Source organism: Toxotes jaculatrix, chromosome 13, assembly GCF_017976425.1.
Source record: "Toxotes jaculatrix isolate fToxJac2 chromosome 13, fToxJac2.pri, whole genome shotgun sequence".
NCBI classification, from domain to species: Eukaryota; Metazoa; Chordata; class Actinopteri; family Toxotidae; genus Toxotes; species Toxotes jaculatrix.
The window spans coordinates 1,385,508-1,407,552 of NC_054406.1; the positions used below are offsets into that span (position 1 = coordinate 1,385,508).

Here is a 22,045-nt window from a genome sequence, read left to right on the forward strand (position 1 = left end):
TCGGAACGTTTGCCACAGTTTCTGAGCTTAGTGGTTTTTTTAGGGGGAATGCCAAAAGCGAATTCACTGTTTGCAACATGCTACTGGGCAATTTGGTACGGTAAGACTGTGACAGTTCACTGTTTCAATTCCCATGTCGCTGTGTTTTAGATTTTCATTTTGGACGGTTGATGTGTCTCTCAGCTCCTCTCTCCCCTCACCGCCACCACCCCTCCCCCGAAAAAAAAAAAAAAAAGATTGCGCTTTGCGGAATTGATGTATCGACCTGTGGGTGAGAGAGCTGCACTTTGCCTCACGTCAATACGAGCCGTGAAGTTTTTACCTTAAGAGAGCGGGGAATATGAATTATGGAGCTGCCATGGCTGCTGCCTGCTGGCGTTTTGGTCTGACTGAGACTGGGGCAAAGTACAGAGATGTATGATGATGATGATGATGATGATGATGATGGATGGGGCAGCTCATTGTCAACAGTGACACACAGATTTGTTTACCTGGTGAGCAAAAGCTGTAGGCTGATTACACCACGGGCAGTTTGACATCATCATCATCATTAATTACTGCAGGGAGAGACCAGGGGAGACACCGCTGCCTTTTTAATGAATGAAGCCAATAATTCAATAATAATAACCATGTAAGACACCTGTAAGGAGAAACTATAGTTTGCCTGTGTTCAGAGATTTAGTGTCACACTTTTTAAAATATGTTTTTATCTCTGTGATGTTGCTTAATTCAGAAGTTCTGGGTTTTGTCAGATGGTTTCTCGTGGAACTCCAGAGTTCCTGGAACGGTTTGCGGCAGCGTTCTTCAGAATATTATTTTATATTAAGTTCAGAAGCTGAAGAGTCAGCAAACATCAGTGGAGCTTCAAATCACATCTGAGCTGTGACTGTGTCTCTCGCTGTGACTCGCTGTGTGACAGAGGTTGTGAATCTCTGGCCACGTTTCGACCCCCAAACACATTTCTGTTGCCTGCGGCCGGTGAGGGAGTACTGCTGAGTAATGTTCTCTCAGCCCTCATCCTCCTGAGCTTTACATTCATAGGCTGCATCACAGTTTGGACACGCGTGAGACAAACTGTGTGAAGTACTTGTAGTGGCTGAAAAGCAAAACTGTTTTTGCATTTCTTATATAAACCAGCACTGTGCTATCACACATGACATGACAAAACCATGATAGCATGCTATGACTGAGCTGATGACTGCCAGAGGGTGTTATCTCTCCTAAATGCCTTGTGTTTGGGGGTCAACAGTTAAAGCCCCTTGACAACATCTTAAACTTTTTGTGTGAGAGGACAGAAACATGTTCATTTACCTTGAACTGGATTTTCCCACTGTTAATCACAAAGGTAGTGGTCATAACAACCTTGACTCACTGCTCTTATTTCTGTTATCGGCCTTATCGGCTTCCTTCCTGTAGGAAAAATCCACCATTTCAACATTTAGATGGAAACTGCTCGTGCTCTGACTGTGTACACATCTATGTCCCGTGACTGTGGTGGAAACGGAGCCTTTATCAGTGCTGAGTTAGCACCAGGCTCTTCTCTGAGATATACAAGGAGCGGAATCACAACAACACTTCAAACTTCAGCTTTCCAAGGTTGCCATTCTTGGCTGCCCGTTGACCTCTGACCCCCTTTGGGTGAGATGTTGAACATGAATGTGTCTCAGTGGAGACAAAAAGAAACTCCTAGTTTGGGCAAACCAGCTAGCACAGTGACCGCCCTTCCAGTCTGACCTTCGTGAGTGGAAAGTGGGGCCGTGATTTCTCCAACTGGAGTCAAAAAATAATGTGGCTTGTGGTTTTCTACAGATAGTGGCTGTGATCTGCCTGTGGGGTACTGATGTCAGCAAAGCTTATGTGTTTCAAGCTAGTCGGGCCCCGCGGAGGGAGGAGACAACCCACCCCACCGCAAACTAAAGGTGAGCTCAGCCCTGATGTTTGGTCACACTCAGTCACAATAAATGCAAACATCTGTTTTTTTCAAACATCTGGAACCATGTTGTAAAATAAGTTTGGCTGTCCTGTCTTTAAATTTCTTCAAATGACCAAACAGGTGGTTTCTTGTTTGTTTGCATCATGTGGCGATTAAGTTCCAAACATGGGACCATTTTGGTGCATTGAAGGACAGCCTGACATTTGAGAACTAATTCTTATGCTGTGAAAATTCTTTGCATTAATTGTTGATAATAAATGTAAAACAAATATGTGGTAAAATGAGGATATTATGACTGTTATGCATTAAATAAAAAAACAAAGATTGTGACTTTTGATAAAACAAAAAGACGATTATTCAGTTTAGATTTCTAGACTCTGCTGAGTCCAACACTTGCCTGCAGACTAGGAAATCATAGTAAAAACCTTTGATCTGCTCAGGAAAAAAGGTGAAAGGTCAGAGGTAAATATCAAGTCAATGAAAAACCAAGTTTCACAGTTGAAGCTTTGCCGTTGACTGTCGCTGTCTGTTGAGTGTAAATGTGCCTCTCCTCCCTGCAGTCATCTCAGAGTGGGTCAGCTCAGCGGGCTCCTGTAAGGGGAGGTGCTTCGAGCTGGAGGAGGCCAAACCTCCAGGATGCAGATGTGACAATCTGTGTAAAAACCTACTACCAGCTGCTGCTCGGACTTCGTTGAGCACTGCCTGAAAACCGGTCAGTCTGATACAGGATCGCCCCCACCTACGTCACCTCTCATCTGCAGCTTAGAGAATAAAGCTGGCATTATTATATCTCTATTCTTCTCCTGATAATAACAGTTAACATAAGCATTAGCAGAGCTACAAAATGCTCATTTTCATCTGATGCTAATTAAGACCTTGGCTGAGCGAAGAGAGCGCAGCCTACAGTTTCATCTTGAAAAACATTAAGCAAACAACACTGGGACATTTTCCAACAGACAAAAGTCTCCAACGAATTCTTTCTTTTTTTTATAGGATCTGCTTTTCTGCTTGTAACCCGGGTCATTTGTAACAGACCATAGGTCTGAGCGTAGATTTCATTTGTCAGCAGTGAGGTGACTGTAATACAACGATATATAACGAACCTTCCTCCTTCCTGTGTGTCAGAGGGAGGTTTTGAGTGCACACCGGATCGCTGTGGGGAGGAGAGGAACGATGACCATGCCTGCCACTGCTCAGAGGACTGTCTGGAGAGAGGAGACTGCTGCTCCAACTACAAGTCCCTCTGCAAAGGTACTCACGATGAGATATTTCCTTATTAACTACATCTGTAAATGAAAAAAGAATGAGAGCAGGTGTTAACTTTTTCCTACTGTTTCCTTCTGAGGTGAGACTTCATGGGTGCAAGGAGACTGTGAGGAGATCAAGAGTGCAGAATGCCCCTGCAGGGTGAGTCTGAGTCTGATGAGAAGCTCATAATGTGGTATGTAGTGGTACACTCCTGTCGTGTTCCTTTATTTCCCATAATGCAAAGCGTTTTTCATTAGAACATCCCCAGGCTGCAGCGCGGGGTTTCGGTTACAGTCTCCGAGCCCAAGCAGAAATGACTCAAGTGATGTTACTTGAATCGTTCCTTTTCTCTTTCATGACTCCTTCATCTCAGCGAGAAGTCTTAAGGACTCTGAAGTCACCTGTCAATGGTCCAGTCATTGCCTCTGTTGAACTGTATCATTGTCATCTTTGTGCTCTTCAGCTTCATCCGTCCTCCACTCATCATGCTGTCTGTTGACGGGTTCAGAGCCTCCTACTTGAAGAAGGGCAAATCTGTCATCCCCAACATACATAAGCTGAGTATGTATGATTCTAGAGGCCATGATCTGTGTGAATCTTAGAGAAGCTCTCTCATGTTGTACAGTCATACATGTCAGTGTGTCGTTTGGCTGCTGCTGACGTGTAAATTACAGCTTTATCATTTTCACCTGCCTGATTTGAGTTTAAAAAGCTGCACGTGTTTCCTCACAGGATCGTGTGGTACGTCAGCACCCTACATGCGACCAGTCTATCCAACAAAGACCTTCCCAAATTTATACACCCTGGCCACGGTAAGTGACACAGGATTATATCTGTGTCTGTAGGTACAGTAAAGCAGGGATGTTAATATGTACTCCTACGTTTGTAGGCTAAGTAAATACATGTGTTTGCCAATGGCCATGTTCAGAACGTCCCTACAGCCTGTTCCCGCTGTGACCCTGCTGCTCCGCTGCCTTTTAATATGTTAGCTGCAGTGATACTGTTCTGTGGGATCTCCTTACAGGGTCTTTACCCAGAGTCGCATGGGATTGTGGGGAACACGATGCATGACCCGGTGTTTAATGCCACCTTCAGCCTGCGCACCAGAGAGAAACTGAACCACCGCTGGTGGGGCGGACAGCCAGTGAGTAAACTCCAGAGACCAGCGTGTGATTGGATGGAATCAGTTCAAACTCACAGGCTGACTAAATAAACCAGAGAGACAGAAGACTGTGCTTTCTGTGGTCAGCAATCAGTTCAATACCTTTCACTCATTCGGGAAATCATTTCAGGCTTTGATGCAGCTGAAACTTTGTAAAAACACGAGCCCAGTTTAACACGTACATTTGACTACATCGTGTGCTCACGCCGTCAGTGTACTGCAAATTGCAGGTGGTGCTGAAACAGCTTAAAGACGAGTCAAGACAAAAATATGTATTAAATCTTTGGAAAAGATTTGCTTTCTCTTTATGAAGTTTAATTGATCCAAAGTTACAGTTTGAAAAATTGTCCGGTAGAGTAAATACTGTATACACTTAGTAAGCTGTGTGGTGAGGAAATAAAAAAGGTTTCAGTATGACGGATCTATGGACACACAGTGTAACTGTGAATGTCATCCTGTTTTCTGTGTTACAGATCTGGATCACAGCCGAGGAACAGGGAGTGAAAGCAGGCACTTTCTTCTGGCCTTGGTACTTAAGTTAGTACTGGAATATTTTTCAATAGCTTCAGACCCTGAACGCAGCACAGAACTGGCAACTTACAAAACCTTTAAGACTGAGTTATGAGAATCAGGGTTCCAGGTAGTTTCAGGAGGTAAAGAATGTGGGTTGGGACAAAAATGGCAATGGTGAGTAAACGGTAAGTGGAAAGACACATATGCAGGAGAGAGACACTGGAGCTTTGATCACCGCAGTGCAGAGTTTGTTCTCAGTCCTCTGATCGGACAGATTGACAGCGCAGGCACGTATCCATGACCTAATGAGCACGAGAACGGGAGTGGCCGAGGGCTCGTCACATCCTGAGGCTGGCTGACAATGGCCAGAGACACAGGACAATACTCCTACACACTCAGTCACAACAGAGGCTATTGATGACCCAAAGCAGTGGAACCAGCAGTTTGTTGCTCTGAGCTCTGCTGATTTACATGAATTCACATGAGCTTCATATAAACAGAGCGACCGCTTTGTCAAATAAAAACAAAAAAACTGTCAAAATGAGTCAATTTAAGAAAGAATAAAAGACAAAGTGGTGAAAGACAGACATTAGACTGGTTTCATGTATGTTGCTATTGACAGTAATGTAGTTTAAAATATACTGTGGTCGTCAGAGGACGTGTGTTACACAGATGTTGCTGGACTTACAGATCAGTTCTCACTGTGTCCTTTTTGTTTATAAAGTGAGTCGAGTATCAAAGGCACATAGAATGAAGTGTGTATTATCTGTGTGTGTATTTTTTACCTTTGCTGTCCTGTTACTTCATTCACCACGTTCTGTTTCCAGGGTGATTCCCCTGGAGAGGCGGATTCTGACCATCCTGCGCTGGCTGCATCTGCCTGATGATGAGAGGTCTGTTGTTATTAGTTACATATGAAAGAGAAATCTTTTTATTTTTTACAGTTTTCAAAACATGTTTTTTTCTCAGTTTCCTGACAGATACAGTGATATGTCAAGTTTCTGCTTATTCACAGTCACAAAACAACAAAATGCCATCACAACTAACAGACACACACGTTATGAAACATGTTTTAACTTTAACACACACCAGCTTTTTTTTTCCCTGTGGTGTTTTGTACCTGTTCACATGTCAGGTTTTGAGCTGCCTCTTCAGTGGACTGAAGGATGTGCATGTCTCAGTGACTGTGAAGTGCCTCTTTAGGTTGTGAGTGCAGATGCTGGGTCAGTGAAGGGGTCATGAGGTGTTTTAATAGCGAAGTGAGGCAGTGGGTTAGGTGGGTTTCAGTGTTCCTCAGTTCAGGGTGAGTCGAGGTGAGATCCTCGCTGCCAAACAACAGGCTCAGCGAAGGGTTTTATCTTGTTTACTCATCATGGTGACCTCAAAAAAAAAAAAAAAAACCTCTCATACCTGAATAAGTTTTAAGGTGAAAGTAGACCTCACCATTAAATTGTCTGCGCTGTCCGTCTCCAGGCCGTACGTTTACGCTGTCCACTCAGAGCAGCCCGATACCTACGGACACCGACTGGGGCCGCTCAGCAGTGAGGTGAGCGTGTGTGTGTCTGTGTGTGTGTGTCAGCGGAGGCAACAACCGATGCTTCATCACATCACGTCCCTGTCTCTGTTTTTCCCTGTGTGCAGCTGGATAACCCTCTGAGGGAGCTGGACAACATCATTGGTCAGCTGATGAACGGCCTGAAGCAGATGAACCTGCATCGATGTGTCAACGTCATCATTGTAGGAGACCACGGTATGACCTTTGTGTTAGTCACATCTTCTTTAGTTACATCTGACCCGTTTATTGGAGACTCGTGAGAGATGGCTGCTTTTCTCTGCTTCCATCTTGGTGCTAAGCTAAACTAAACTAAGCTAAGCTAAGCTAAGCTAAGCTAAACTAAACTAAACTAAGCTCATACCAAACCTATTCCTGTAATGGAATCACAGAGACACTGATTTTCTCATATGAACCAGTTGAAGTGAAGGACAGAGGACACACTGTGACTGTGTCTTTGATTTACTGAGTGTAAATTGTGTTCACCTGTCTCCTCTGTTGCACCTCTTCCTCTGTCAGACCAGGAACAGCCAAACCTGGGTTGGAGCGGTCCATTTGGTTAAATAGGGGGGATCATAGGGGAAGAAACCAAGTGTGGTGGAGTGGGAGGGGTGTTTTGTCTTTTGTGGTGAAAGTGACCAAGTATGACCAAGTATCTTGTTTAAAAAGAAATATGTGTTTTTAGAGTAAGTTTAAGTGAACTTCTATTTGATAACATGTTATAATGATATTGTGATCATTGTTTTTTAGAGTGAATTCTTTTGTTGTGTATTATTTAAATTTTTTTGAGAAGTGAGTTATTCCGTGGCTGTCCTTTGTGTCTCTCAGGTATGGAGGAGGCCCACTGTGACAGGACAGAGTTCCTCAGCAGCTACCCACTCAACATAGACGAGATCACGCTGATCCCCGGCTCCCTGGGCAGGATACGACCCCGCGACCCCAAATCCACCACATGTAAGGCAGCGGTCTCTGGTTTAAGCAATAAAGACGAAGACAATTTTTAAAAAATATCAGGCTCCATATTAACATGACGGCGTCCTTTTCCAGATGACCCAGCAGTAGTTGTTGCAAACCTCACTGTAAGTACAACGAAACACACACAGTCACAATCCAGATGTGGATCAAACCATTTTTCCTGTCTGGTGCTGCCTGTGTTTGTCTGTGTGGGAGAACCACAGAGGGCAGGTCGTTCACCTAGACATTTGTTTTTTCAGTGTAAAATGCCGACTCAGCACTTCAAGCCGTACCTGAAACAGAATTTACCCAAGAGGCTTCACTATGCCAACAACCGCAGGATCGAGGATGTCCACCTGCTGATGGAGAGGAAGTGGCACATCGCCAGGTAGTTTGAGCGACTGCTTCAGATCTGACATGTGATGTTTTAATACCAATGATTTACTTCCACTTCCAGTATTTTAAGTACTATGGACACAGCAGGTTTTCATCTGACGGTGACAGCATGTAAGATTTGTTCCCACTTTTGCTCCAGAAATCAAAGCAGGATCTTGTCCTTATCGCTCTGTAGCATCAGAAACTGTTTCTGTGTCAGTTCAGAAGAATTCACTGTAGGAGAAACATCTGTTTCAGGAAAATGCCAGAAAAACTGAGGACTCGTTGCGGTTTCTTTGGCGACCACGGCTTCGACAACAAGATAACCAGCATGAGGGTAAAGTGCTGTTCATTTCCTCTTCTGTTCCATATGTATAATGTTAAAGGTGGCGTGTGGAACGTGGGTCCTTGTTTCATTCTGATGCTCCTTCACATTCACACTGTCACACCGATCAACAGGTGGCAGCAACGCACCAAAAAATAAAACCAAAACAAAATAAAAGCTGTTTTATGACAAATGTACATTCACTGCGTTTGTTAAACATGAAGTACGGACACAATGCTTTTAGGTGGAACCGTGAATCTAAACAGAAACTTTTGTTTGTGTTGAAGAAAAGTCCACTGTACTGTAATCTTCATCTGTTTTGTTGTGAGCAGACGATCTTCGTGGGTCACGGGCCGAGCTTCAAGTTCAAGAAAAGAGTTCCAGAGTTTGAGAATATAGAGTTATACAACGTCATGTGTGGTGAGAATGTTTTTCTTTTCATGTGAAGGTGTGAAGTTGAATGAATGAACAGCAGAAGAGTAGTAGTTGTGCATAGTCAGTACGTCAGTGAATCTGGTGAACGATTCTCCTTCGGATCATTCCTCTAACCAGCTGATCCACTTTCCCTCTCTCTTCTGTTTGTCCGTGTCAGACTTGTTGGGGTTGAAGCCGGCACCAAACAACGGGACATACGGCAGCCTGAACGACATGCTGAGAGAGCCGCCGCACCGACCCACCATGCCAGAGGAAGTGACACCACCGTCGCTGGCGTCTGACTCCGAGGTCGCTGTGACACATGACCTGGGCTGCAGCTGTGATGATGAGGTCAGTGGAGGACTGTGAGATCACAAACCGTCATTTCTGACGTCAGATAAAATCAACATTCACCCACAGAAAATGTCAAAACAAGCTGACACCTGCTCATCTGCGCTTTTCTGTTTCAGAACAAAGTTGAGGAGATGATCGAAGCTTTCAGTCCTGCACCAGATGGAATCTACAGTTACAGTAGGCTTCTTTTATACTGGGCTGGTTTTTTTTTAAGGATAAATAACAGTGACTGGAGGTGTAGAGGCGGGAACAGCGAACCACAGGTGTAGAGGCGGGAACAGCGAACCACAGGTGTAGAAGCGGGAACAGCGAACCACAGGTGTAGAGGCGGGAACAGCGAACCACAGGTGTAGAGGCGGGAACAGGGAACCACAGGTGTAGAGGCGGGAACAGGGAACCACAGTCCAGCTGTTCAATAAGAAAAATCTCAGGTGAACATGACAACACATCACACAGGGGAGGTAGGGACTGACAGTGTGTGTGTGTGTGTGTGTTTACACAGACAGCACACACCTTCCATTTGGTCGCCCGGCGGTGATGTTTGACACTCGGTACAGTTTGCTTCATCATGTGGAGTTCATCAGTGGATACAGCAAAGAGCTGGCCATGCCTCTGTGGACAGCATACACGCTGCCACGACAGGTAAACACACACCTGTTTGAGGCGCTGATTATTGCATGTTTTTTTCTGTTTGTTTTTTTTTTACAAAATAGCTCAAAGCTTTTTGGCAAATAGTTTTTCTGTCACCAGTTTTGTTATGTCAGAATTTCCTTGAACAATTCTAACCCACCCACATCACTTCAGTTATAACAAATTTACTTCAAGTCTCCAAAGTTTTTCATAATGCACCGAAAAATGAAATAAAAAGCTGCTTGAAACACAAGTTGTCACTGTTAGAACAGGAACACTGTGAAAACACGTCACTCTGTGAGTCCAGAAAGTTCTAAAACTATTAAAACAGTTTATTTTCCTCCAAAAAAAAAAACACGTTTAGTGCACACTGACATGCGTGCAGCAGGACGGTATGTTTCCTCACACAGTTTGCAGGCTTCCCCCTCGTCCCCCGTCCCCACTTCCTCCAGCTCCTGACTTTCAGCCTTTCATTCATGAAATCTGGGTGTCAGGTCTGTAAAAATCAGGCCGCATCAAACAGCAGGCGAAGTTGTCTGCAGTGGGTGAAAGTGTGTTTATGTCAGAGCGGAACATGACGGAGCTACAGAAGCACGTAAACATAAACACTAACAAGTCCAGCAACACCAATAAACACAGACTCGTTTGTCTGATGTTTACAGGAAACCATCAGCTGCAGGTTTACAGGACGCAGCTGCTCACATATGGGAAACACACACACACACATAAAGGCACAAATCATACATGAGTACTAACAGAATTTTTTTCTTTGTCATTTTCTTTTACTGCTGACAGAGTTTCATCTTCCCTCTTTCATCCACATCTCTCCATCTTTTTTTTTTCAGAATGTTTTTTGTATGTGTCTGTGTTCGGTTGTGTTCACTCCTCTCTCTCTCTCTCTCTCTCTCTCTCTCTCTCTCTCTCTCTCTCTCTCTCTCTCTCTCTCTCTGTCTCTCAGGAGGACATGACTCCTGTGCCGGACGTGTCCCCCGGTGTCCAGTGTATCCGAGTCGATTCCAGAGTGTCGGCCGATCACAGTCAGAGCTGCACCACCTACAGCCAGAGCAGCCACCTCACCCACGGCTTCCTCTTCCCCCCAGGTAAACGTTCAGACAGCACATAGTCTCAGCTGAAGACAGGTTGTCCATTCCTTTTGTTCCTTGGACATTTTTGAGCAGGGTGTGTTTTTAAGAAAAAGAAGGCGGAGTAAAGCATTTTAATGGCGTTACAGGTCAGAACCAGATGTGAACTGTGAAGCAGTACCTCTACACATTTTTCCATGCTGATGACAGATCTAGTTTTTGCTTTGTTCATAGTGCAGGTGTCAGTCAATAAAAGAAAACATTGCTTTGATTTTTCTTTCTCCTCTTCTCTGTGACGTTCCTGTGACGACAGTGTGAAAACAGTGTTCAGTGATTTCTTTTTTTTTTTTTTTTTGACAGAGCTGGCCTCGTCCCCCGAGTCCAGATACGACGCCTCTCTCATCACCAACACTGTTCCCATGTTCCCCGCCTTCAAGAGTGAGTCACGTAATCTCATCTCAAAGCACAACAGAGAGAACTTGACTGAAGCTTGAAATCAGGTTCTTTCACGAATGATTGTTGCTTTTTGCAAACTGCAGCTTGAATGTTGAAAATTTGGTAAACATGAGCCTGTTGGTCTTCTACATATTCGCCTTTCAGCTCCGCAACATGAAAGATCACATTTGATTTTCTTAGTATTTGTATTTTCGCCCCTTTTTTCGCTCATATGGAAATAAAGTCAGTGAACTGTGTGTTTACGGGAGCATCAGTGGTGGGCTCAGAGGAGATTTGGGGATTTGTTGTTCTTTCTCTGTGTGTTGCGGTCATGAGCTGCAGCGAGCTACACCTGGGCCAGGTGTGCTCTGATCTGTACAATCTCTCTCATCCTGCAGCCTCACTGTCTCTCGCGTAGACGACCTGGGCGGCAGGGACACGTGTCGGTTTAAGAACAGGTTGCTGTGCTGGGCTGTGCTGCTGATTTACCAGTGCTAAGCTCTGTGGGTCTTGTGCGCGGCCTTCTTTAATAGTGTAGTGAGGAAAATGACGGGGGCAGTTCTCCCGGGGGCAGTTCTCTCAGGGGCAGGTCCGAGGCTGCAGGTAGGGTCACCAAGTTCTGGTTGCTTTACTGGTTATAGTGCTCAATCACCCACTACAAACTGAACTGAACTGATGCGTCTGATATATGAACAAAAGCAGTGTTTTCTGTGGAGACAAAGGACAGAGACGTGGTGATGTCAGGTCTGAGCCGGGGACCGCCTGATACCCATTGTTTCTGTGGAGAGAGGACTCATTCGGACAAAACACACTGCGTCTGAATCTCTGTCTCATATGGACACACATAATTCAACATCAGTTCTATGAGCTGTAATTATTATTATTTGCTCCCCTCTCTCGTGATAGTGGATTACCTATCAGTATTTATTCTGTGCTTTTATTAAGTTAACAAATGAATAAAAGGTTTAGTTGAACTGTAGATGAACTACACAGTTTTATTTAATTCACAACCTCCAGGGTTAAAATGTCAAAGCACACTAGTTTCCTTAGATTTTAAAATTCCTTTAAATTAAGACTAAATTTTACAAATCATCTAAAGTTTGGAGAAACTTAAACATGATGTTTCAGTGTTTTTCTGTTTGGCATTTACACCTGGCTGAGATCACAGTGCGAGTCAGGTGTGGTCTTGTTGATCTGATTGCACCTGCATGCATTTACACCTGCATTAACATGCAGGCTTCCTGATCCACGTACAGATTCAGGTGCAGATGGGACTGATGAGTTCAGGAAGGAACCCCCATGGTATCAGAGGCTGATGACACTGATAAATACCTGATACTTACCAGAGGTCGGTGCTTTGAGTAGCTGCATCTTACTGTTCACTTTTCTGTGTGCAGGAATGTGGAGTTACCTGCAGGGGGCGCTGCTGAGACGCTACGCAGAGGAGAACAATGGCATCAACATCCTCGCTGGACCCATCTTTGACTACAACTACGACGGCCTCCGCGACACCGCAGAGAAGATAAAAGAGTAAGGGTCAAAGGTCAACCACTAGAGGTCAAAGGTTCCCAGTGGAGTATTTTACCAGAAGTAGCACTATTTTGTTTGTATCTTGCACACACACAAGGACACACACCTGTGTCACAATACTCAGTCCTGACTGTTGTTTCACACTGCTCCACTGAGACACTGTCAGTGGCAGGAATAAGCCAGCAGCCCACAGCCAGCAAAAAAAAAAACAACTTCCTTTATAAAGCAAGTTATGTAACTCTGATGTCCCTGCTCCCTCCTCTGTCCAGGTCTTCGCCCGACGCTCCGCCCGTCCCCACCCACTTTTACACTGTTGTGACAAGCTGCCAGGAGCTGAACCAGACTTTGGAGGAGTGTGATGGAGCACTCAGGGTCTTTTCCTTCGTGCTTCCTCACAGACCAGACAACAGCGAGGCCTGCAATGTAAGTTCAAACGATTTCCAGCAGGGGGCAGCGCTGTCACAGCATCTGTCTCAGCATCTGTCACAGCAGCTGCATGAATTCAGTTCAGACCTGACAGTGACTGAATAAGAGGAGCAGAGGAGCAGGAGTGGAAAGTAATGAATTCCATTTACATTTAAGGTAATTTTACTTTACTTTTATTAGGATTTTTGCAGTGTGGTCTTTTATTTGAGTAAAAGATCTGAGTGCGTCTTCCACCAGTGATCTCTGTCACTGTCAGACTGTGACCTGACTAAACCCTCGGAGGGATATTCCCATTCAAAAACATTCTAACCGAGTCATTATGACTCGGTTAGAATGTTTTTATGTCACCGCTGATAAAAAACCATGTGCAGGTCACAGTGTTTGATTTGTTGTTAAACAGTTGTTAGGCAGTGGTTCACTGACTGGTCATAGTTTAGGTTGGTTACAGTAATACAGACGTGTTTACGCTTATGTAACAGCGGTGGTTTTGTAAGATTTGGGGAGAGATCATGTTGTGGATTAGAGTAAGTACTTCAACGATGACCATGCATTCCAGAAGGGAAACAAAGGTCTGCGCTTCATTCTATACAGAACTCCCTCCTTTGCTCCTCTCATGATTACCATGGCCGCTAGAGTTCGCCTATCAAGCTCACACTATTTACCATAGTGTGTGTACTTATTGAGCTTCTACCAGTTCAGTCTGCACAAGGATCCAGTCAGTCAGAAGAACAGAGCACCAGTTTAGGCAAAGCACAGGCCACAGAGCCACAACTTTAAAATAAGCACGGAGCTCAGTTATTAGGCACAGCTGGGAAAATGACTGTGGGAGTTTGGACTAAGATGAACCACCTGTATCATAACAGTGCAGGATTTGTTGGAGGTCACAGAATGAGTAAGTGAAGCCCCCTACTAAGCCCCAACCCCTGCAGCCTCAATAACTACTGAATTAAAGAGAGAGGACAGATCATCAGTTTCAGGAAAGGACCCGTGTGTTACCCACAAAAACACACTGATATTAAAGTCACCTGACCTCGCTGTGCACCCCGTCTGGCTGCTGGAAACTGTGTTTATTTTTAACTGATTTGCGTTAGCGCATACATGTTAAAGGAACCGTAATGCTGACTCATGTTTTCCAGTTACATATGAGGAAATGATGGCAATAAAATATGGGCTCATTCACACACAGTGTGTCACGTATCAGCGAGTAGGACTCAGAGCTCGTCTCAGAGACACAGGTAGAGATTTAAAGCCATTCACTTTCACTGAAAGCTTAGAGGGCCAAAGCAAGCAAAGAGGAAATGGCAACAGTCAAAATACATGGGCAGGCTGTAAGCAGCAAGCAGGACTGATGAGGAAGTGGGAAGCAGGTGGGGGGGTAGGTAGGTAGGTGTGGGAATCAGGTGACTGGCAGGGAAGTTATCAAGAGGGGAAAAAAGAGACACGGGTGAAATGACGTGGTTAGTTTGAGTGATGCAGCTCGACCAAAATACACCATGTATGGTCAGCAGCAGAGATCTGTAATATTCTCTAGTCTTGCCTTTGCAGAAGTGAAAGCTGTCCTCAGTAATTTAGAAAAAAAAGGTGCTTTCTCACTGACTTCACATGAAGAAATTTATAGACATTCTCCCACAAAACTAGATCCATCGTGGGAGATCTTTAATCTCTGAGGTCTGGATTTAATGTCAGTGCTTATTACAAACTGTATTTTGGTCCTCTGAAAATTCTCGTGGTTTATTCTGGTTTTGATAATTTGCAGGTGAAAAGACGCGAGATATCATGGCTAAATCGGGGCTAAATTTATTTGAAAAGAAAGCAGAGCTTACAGCATTTCACTGACTTTATTTCACTGTGTAATTAGGGTTTCCTTCGTAACGAAAGACTCGGGGTGGAGCCAGGCTCGCTGTTCCCCTGCATCCAGTCTTTATGCTAAGCTAATTGCCTCCCGACTCCAGCTCCATGAATAAAACACAGATGTGATAGTGGTATGACTCTTCTCGTCCTTCGCTCCATATGACAGTGAACAAGTGTCTTCTCAAAATGTCAAACTAGGCCTTAAAAATAGAAACAGAAATAGTATCTACATCTGAATTTTCCTTAAACAAAATCAGACAGAGTAGCATTGTTTTGAGGTTTAGCACATGTTTCTGCTCTCATTGTTTACGCTTGCTTCCCTGTCTCCTGTTGAAGGGAATCTCCTCGCCGCTGGCAAAGCATCAGTGCTGCTGCAAACTGTGACACAGATGCAGAACCTCAGACATGAGTCATTGTGACACTATGTCCTCTTTCACATATTAGACTCTGACTTTATGAAATATAAAGGTTATGAGTAAGAGTCTGTTTCCTTGACCAATATACACGAACGTGCAAAATTAATCAGCGACACTCAGGAATTAAACATCAACCTAAAAGGAAGTGTGAATCTCAGGGGTTGTTGCTGTGTGACTTAGCATCTGACTTAATAATAATTACAGCTTAGTAACAAGCACATGCTCCCTACACTGCAGCTAAATGACCATAAACTTTACTATAAATAACTATAACTTCTGATTCATACATGATTGTGAGGATTCAGAGGAACAGTGAATGAAGTCAATTCATAGCAATCGTTCATTAATGCAGAAGCAGAACAACACCTGCAGACGATATCTGCAAAATGTTCTTTGAGTATAAAAAGTAAAAACACTCGTTAAACAGAAAAATGGCTCCCGTTACATGATGCTATATTATATTACACGACTGTAATTATATTGTCGTGAATCACTGAATTACTGCTCATGCAGGCAGGAGACAGTTGTCTAGTTGTGTGGGATGCAGTGAGAGGCTGGGCAGATTCTCACCAGGTCACAACCCCGCGCATGAAGGTAATAACTGTAATCTCACACAAAATCAGCACACAAAAATTATACATACGGCACTGTGGATAGTCATCGCAATACAAAGGCAACACACAGCCACCAAACCTCAGCTGAAAGAAGGCAGGTTTCTATGTTCCAGTTTCCACTTCCAGGATCTTATTTTTGGTATTCCTCAGGACTGAGGAAGTGTGAGAGAAGTCACTGGAGAGCGAGGTCACATTTATTCCAGATTACTGGAGGTATTTTTCTGCTTCAGGGGAAAAGTCATGGCCGTCAATGAATGAACTGTTTCTGAAACAGTCCTTACAGCTGAAATCCTCTTTGACATCAAACACCACTGGGAAATTCTGGTGCTGTTCCTCTGAATTGGAAGCTCCCTGTGCAGTTCAGTTGTGTCTGTGAAATTGATGTGCTCCGTCAGCTGATCTGCCAAGAAGATCAGGGCGGAGGCTTTCAGATCCATTTGAGTGTTGGGTGAACGAAACCGCTTATTTCCTGCCTGGATGCTCTCAATGTATAACTGGAAGGAAGTTTATACATTCTGCTTGTAAAAGGGCCTCAATCATTTTCAAAGAGGATAAAGAATATTAATGGAACAAGAGGATCCGTTGATGCAAGAGCAGGGTCTCCCACAAGCCGTGGAGTTCCCACCAGCAGAGGAAATAAATCTACCAGCTAAAAGCAATTTTTGAGAAACACATGATGTGATTAAAATTAGCGATGGCGCTAAGAAAAATAAAAGTGAACAGTGTGATATAAAGAAGTTACAGTTCAAAGCCTTTTGTAATTTAGGTGAACTGACCCTTTAAAGACACACAATGTCTTTTTCACACTTTGATTTTACACACGATAAAACTTTAATTTCATAAAACTTTTGTGGATGATAGATGTAAAGTTATTTCACATGTGTTTCTCCAACCTTCAGACAGACCTGTTCAGTCTGCACAGAACACTGCTGTGTTTCTTCATCACGAACCAACAAAACAAAAAGGCAAAGTAAAAAAAAGAGAAAGTCAAACCACAGACTTGGCTGTTTTTTAGAGGAGCTATCTGAAAATGATTTAGAGACACACGTAGCCAAACAAACAGTTCTGACATTTTGTTCCTTTTACTCTGCCTCTGGTCTCTGCTTAACATCACCCAGCTGAATTCATGAATTTTGAAATGAAATGCATCAGGCTCAACAAGTTTTACCATGTTGCCTTATACATTAGAAAAATAAAAAGTAAGATGATCAGATAATTAAATTGAGAAGATAGATTAGATAATTAAGGAAGTTAATTATCCACTGATTTTACACATCGAGTGTGCTAACGCTGTTTGGGGGCGCTGCTGTTAATCAGCTGCATGTGTGGAAAAGTTGACAAAGCCGTTTATGGTTTGGGAGGTTGGAGAGGGAGCTGTGTGAGATCTGACAGGTGTCCTCGTGGCGTCACTTCAACATGACGTGAGCCTGTGTCAGTTGGAACCTGAAAAAGACCATTTGATCTGGGAGTCTGGAGCTGGGAGTCTGACTTAGTGAGTCACTGAGTCAGTGACTCAGTGTTTGGATGGTTGGTGTTCATTGATTAATCAAACAATTGTTTCTGCACAAAATATTTTGATCCACAATCTACAAATGTGGAACATGATCCACAACAGTGATTTGCCAGGATACACAACTTCCTCTGTTTACCCATTTTAATTTCACAGTAAAATGATACATATGATATTGGAACATTTCCATTACCAGAAATGATTTTGAGTTTGTTCCTATTTGATGGAAATAATGACTCTTGATGGTCATGAGTAGTCCATGTGTTTTGCCAGCGTAGCCATTTTAGGGCAAAGCTGAAATGGTGAAGCCAGTTTTAGCTTCTGCTTGTTCCCATCTCTGTCATGTGGACGCAATTTCCGTCAAAAATATTGAACCTATTTTGTGAAATTAGGTTTAATAAGTTTAACGTCAGTGAAAATCACTGTGTGTGTGTGTGTTCTCATGGTAAGGGAAGAACATGTCTGATGGCATGCTTCCTGCAACAGAGTGACGCACTGATGTTTTTTTTTTTTTTTAAAAAGGAGGAATAAGATTCATCAGGCTTTGGATACTTACACAATACTTGTTGTACACTCATTGTTTTATGAGATTCTTGACAATAAGGAAAACGTGGAATATCAACAGACCTGTGCTTTAACCTCATATAGTCTCACAGTTTAAAGACAGCGCTGTTTTTCCCCCCCATTGTCGTGTAAACATGATGTGCTAACTCTGTGCAAGTGCAAAGGCATTTTAACAGGAAAAATACTCCCTGCTGCCTTTTCATGGGGGCCTTTGTTTCAGGTCCCTGATGTGAGCTAAAGTTTACAATACATTCCCATTAAATTTAAAAGGGGCTTCCTGAGACAATTCCTGCTTGAGCCATCAAATCAAATAAACATTTACAGGGCACCATGGCACTGCAGCTGGAAATGAAGCTTTCTCGAGAAACGTGGAAGCACTAATTGACAATTTTTAGGGGAAGGCCAAAGATCAAGCCAAAAGGAAGAGACTTTATTTTTAGTGGCATAGCTCTGCGCAGACCAAATGCTGCACGCTCTCTCCAGTTCCACTGTCCTCTGCTCCTACTACTTTTGTTTCCCCTGAATGAGGCACAGTGTGAAGTCAACAGTGGCATTTCCCTGACAACTGTAAAACTGCAGAGCAAAGGCTGAACTTTCCAGATACCAGTGTTAAAGTGTTAAACAACGACCTTTCCTCAACCTGAAACTAATCTTTCCGTCGCTTCATATTATTGATCTTGTTTATAGCTCACTAAAGACCGTGACCTTTTGCTCTTACTACTGTGTGAACTGTACAGTCATAAATCCTCAGTCCCACGTCTGCGCAGCGTATTCAGAGATTTTCACTGGCAGTGCATTTGATTCATTTTTTTGGAAATTATCGACTTGTTGCAGCTGAAGCATGATTCAGTTTTTTATGGTTATGTGCAGGTGAAAAAAGACACTCGAGGCAACATTAAGCAAAGCATTTATGTATTCAAGTCGTAAGCTCACCGTCCACCCCAGACACTGTCCTAGGGTTTCTGTGAGCTGCTGAACAAACCTGGGACACTTTCATTGTCTTGTTCACCAAATGTAGCTTTCTCATAAAATCTCACCTGTGAGTTTCCTGATCACATGTTCACTCGTGTCAAGGAGCCCGAATAAATGCTGATACAGATGGCAGGAAGCTGAACCCAGCCAGGGTCCTGGGCAGAGGAGTGGGGTATTTGTAGGAGTCTTGATTGCAGGATGGGATGCAGCTGGTGGACCCAGCTCTGACTCCAGCAAACCTGGAGGGTGTAACACTTTACTTCTGTGTCTCTGCAGAGCGCCGAGGATGAGTCACAGTGGGTTGAAGACCTGCTGAAGCTCCATACGGCCCGAGTCCGAGATGTGGAGATCCTGACGGGCCTGGATCTCTACCGATCCACCAACCTCACCTACACCAGCACCATGAGCCTCAAAACCTACCTGCACACCTTTGAGAGTGACGACTAGACACACAGAGAGACAGATAGACAGACAGACAGACGAACACACACACACACACACACACACACACACACACACACACACACACACACACACACACACACAGAGAGAGAGAGAGAGGATGTAGCTGTTTGTAAAAGTCCTGCATGTTGACCACATGCTCACTGGACAGCCAGCGCATTGTTGTTCCACACCTGAGGAAGTGCCTGGAAAGGGGAGCACATTTTTGAAATTGGAAAAGATTAAAACGAAAGGTTTGGCAAGTAGTAGTTTGAAGATTAAAACAGGAATATTCAATACTGTCCATGAAATCTGAGAAAGAATAAGCTAGCACAGGAATGATGCAGGATGGGGGGTTTTTCTAACAACTGCCACTACAGTTTTCATAAATACAGAATACACAGTACATCCTCACGAACACATAAAGGACCATAGCAGTGTTTTAACTCCATAAGTATAAATGATGTATACTTCGTATTCCTACAGACCGTTGTTGTTGTAGAATGAAACACAAGTCATTTCTTACTTACACAAATCAAGTAGTAGACTCTTGAAACGTGCTTTAGTTGTCGGATCACAGGGAATGTGATCGTTGTGAGATACACAGGGAGGACTTTTCAAAATGAACCTTCAAATTAGATTTTCATGCTGAATGGAAATAAACAGAATTCAATTCCTGCCTGAAAAGTTTGAAAAGTTCACAGAAAAATCAGAGAGTTTACAGCAACGTTTAATCGTTTTTAGTTTGTCGGCTGCTAACATAAAAATGCTGGTCTGGTTCTGTAAAGGAACAGTTTTCGGGAGGTACTCTTACTCTCTGAGCATTAGATGAGACTGGCACCACTCATTTCTGTAGGTGAAATATGAAGCTGGAGCTGGCAGCTGGTTAGCATTTAGCTTAGCATAAAGACTGGAAACCAGGGGGAAAACCTGCTATTCTGAGTCTGTCCAAATGTAACAAAGCCTGTCAACTGACATCTAATAATAAATCTAATAAAGCTCACGAATTAACATCTCACATCTCGTTTGTTTAGCTTTCGACGTGCTAAGTGAATGTTGTTGCCTTTGGACAGAGTCAGGCAAATGATTCCCCCTGTTTCCAGTCTTTGTGCTGGCTGTAGCTTCATATTTAACACACACACACACACACACACACACACACACACACATACGAGTGATTGTGATATTCTCACTCAGTGAATAAGCGTACCCCCCCACCACCAAAAAAATAAATAAAAACTATTCCTCTAAAACAACATGCAACATACATATGCATACAGGTACATGTATAGACACACAGGACATGTCATGTGAACACCAGGGTCAGAAAATAATAATAGTCTTTCCTAAAATATCAGGTATTAGTCACAGATTTTAAAGTGGATCCCCCTCATTGGAAATTCATCTTTTCCAAACAAATATATGACTGGTGCCCTGAGTGTTACCACGGGTGCTCGTGATTGGCCAATTTTTACAGTGACGTAAAGAAATGCTGTTTTTGATATAAAGATAATATTGTTGTGTGGATAAATTGGACAAAATGTTTATACAGTGCAGTCAGACAGGGAGGAAAATACTGTTCTATCCCAACCAGTGAGTCAGTAACACATAAATTAAGCAATATGATAAAAGAAACATAAGCTTCCCGGAACAGCTCCTTGCTGTTTGTTTGTTTGTTGTTGGTTTTTTTTTTTTTTTTGCTTAATGACATTTTCCAGCAGACAAATGTAAATGGTACAAATGGAAGTTTTTCTTGGCAGCGTATAAGTTCAGTGAAATTTTCCCAGAAAGATTCAGAGATTACTGTTAAAAAACAAACACGAGAAAAAGAAATAGTTAATCTCTAACCCTGGTGCACACGCAGTGATTGCAACGATTCTCTCCATCTCCACATCTCCTTCCCTCCCTCTGTCTCAGCTGATCATCTAGGTGTATATTTTTATACAATTTTTTTATATTTATTATGTAGCATCATAATAATAACAGCACCTAGTGTTACGGTATTAATCTAGTGTAACAGATCTGTCCCCGTTCACTGTAATAACATAGAAACAGATCACAGTCATATTGTGCTTTGTTCCCAGGAGGTGACAAGACTGATTGTGCTGTAAAGGAAAATGATTTAGGTTTAAATCTGGGTCTTATTTTCATACTTTTGTCATGATAACATTTTTTTCAGCAGTGTTGTTGTGGTGATGCAGACACACAAGAGGTTTATCAGTCTGAGGCAGCAACTCACTCGGGATTTGGAAGTGAAACTGATGATTAACATTCTTAAAATATTCCACATAATCATGTTTCTTTGCAAATCTTTGCACATCCCTAACTACGGGAAGTTTGGTAGGTCAATAAAAACGGATGGAAAACACACGTATTTTAGGGAAGTGCCGACTCGCAGATAAGACAGGCCGTTCATTTAGCTGGAAAAGATCAATGTCCTCAGGATAAAGTTCCCAATCCTTTTTTAAATGTCTGGTTGGTCAAATACAGAAGTAGCTCTGCGATACACTGATCACTTGGTCCTTGTGTTTCTGCAATATGGCTGAAGCCACAGTCACCTCATCTCCTCATTCCACTTCCTGCATTCACACATTTAACTCTACACAGATGGAAGCAGTCAGAACCTGTGCTCTTTCAAGTTTGGCATTTACTTTTGTAACGTTACACTGATGAGTTAACATAGCTAGCTATCGTGGTAATAAGTAGAACAGAGAAATAATCAATAAAATGACCTAGGAGCTTGC

The 22,045-nt window shown here is 43.2% G+C and overlaps 1 protein-coding gene across 1 annotated transcript; it reads left to right on the forward strand.

The window, feature by feature from the left end:
- The first annotated feature begins 62 nt into the window (after positions 1–62).
- Positions 63–21,724, forward strand: LOC121191762 (ectonucleotide pyrophosphatase/phosphodiesterase family member 2). The gene is given in 28 exon segments (XM_041053143.1): positions 63–95; positions 1,810–1,869; positions 1,872–1,901; positions 1,904–1,919; positions 2,494–2,603; positions 2,606–2,645; positions 3,059–3,184; positions 3,279–3,336; positions 3,642–3,742; positions 3,914–3,993; positions 4,206–4,325; positions 4,817–4,872; positions 5,684–5,749; positions 6,330–6,402; positions 6,498–6,606; positions 7,237–7,362; positions 7,456–7,487; positions 7,623–7,750; positions 7,996–8,074; positions 8,395–8,482; positions 8,655–8,827; positions 8,947–9,007; positions 9,333–9,472; positions 10,419–10,560; positions 10,903–10,980; positions 12,375–12,507; positions 12,777–12,930; positions 19,137–21,724. Coding segments are annotated over 28 exon segments (2,568 nt in total). The 5' UTR covers positions 63–77; the 3' UTR covers positions 19,308–21,724.
- The last annotated feature ends 321 nt before the right edge of the window (positions 21,725–22,045 follow it).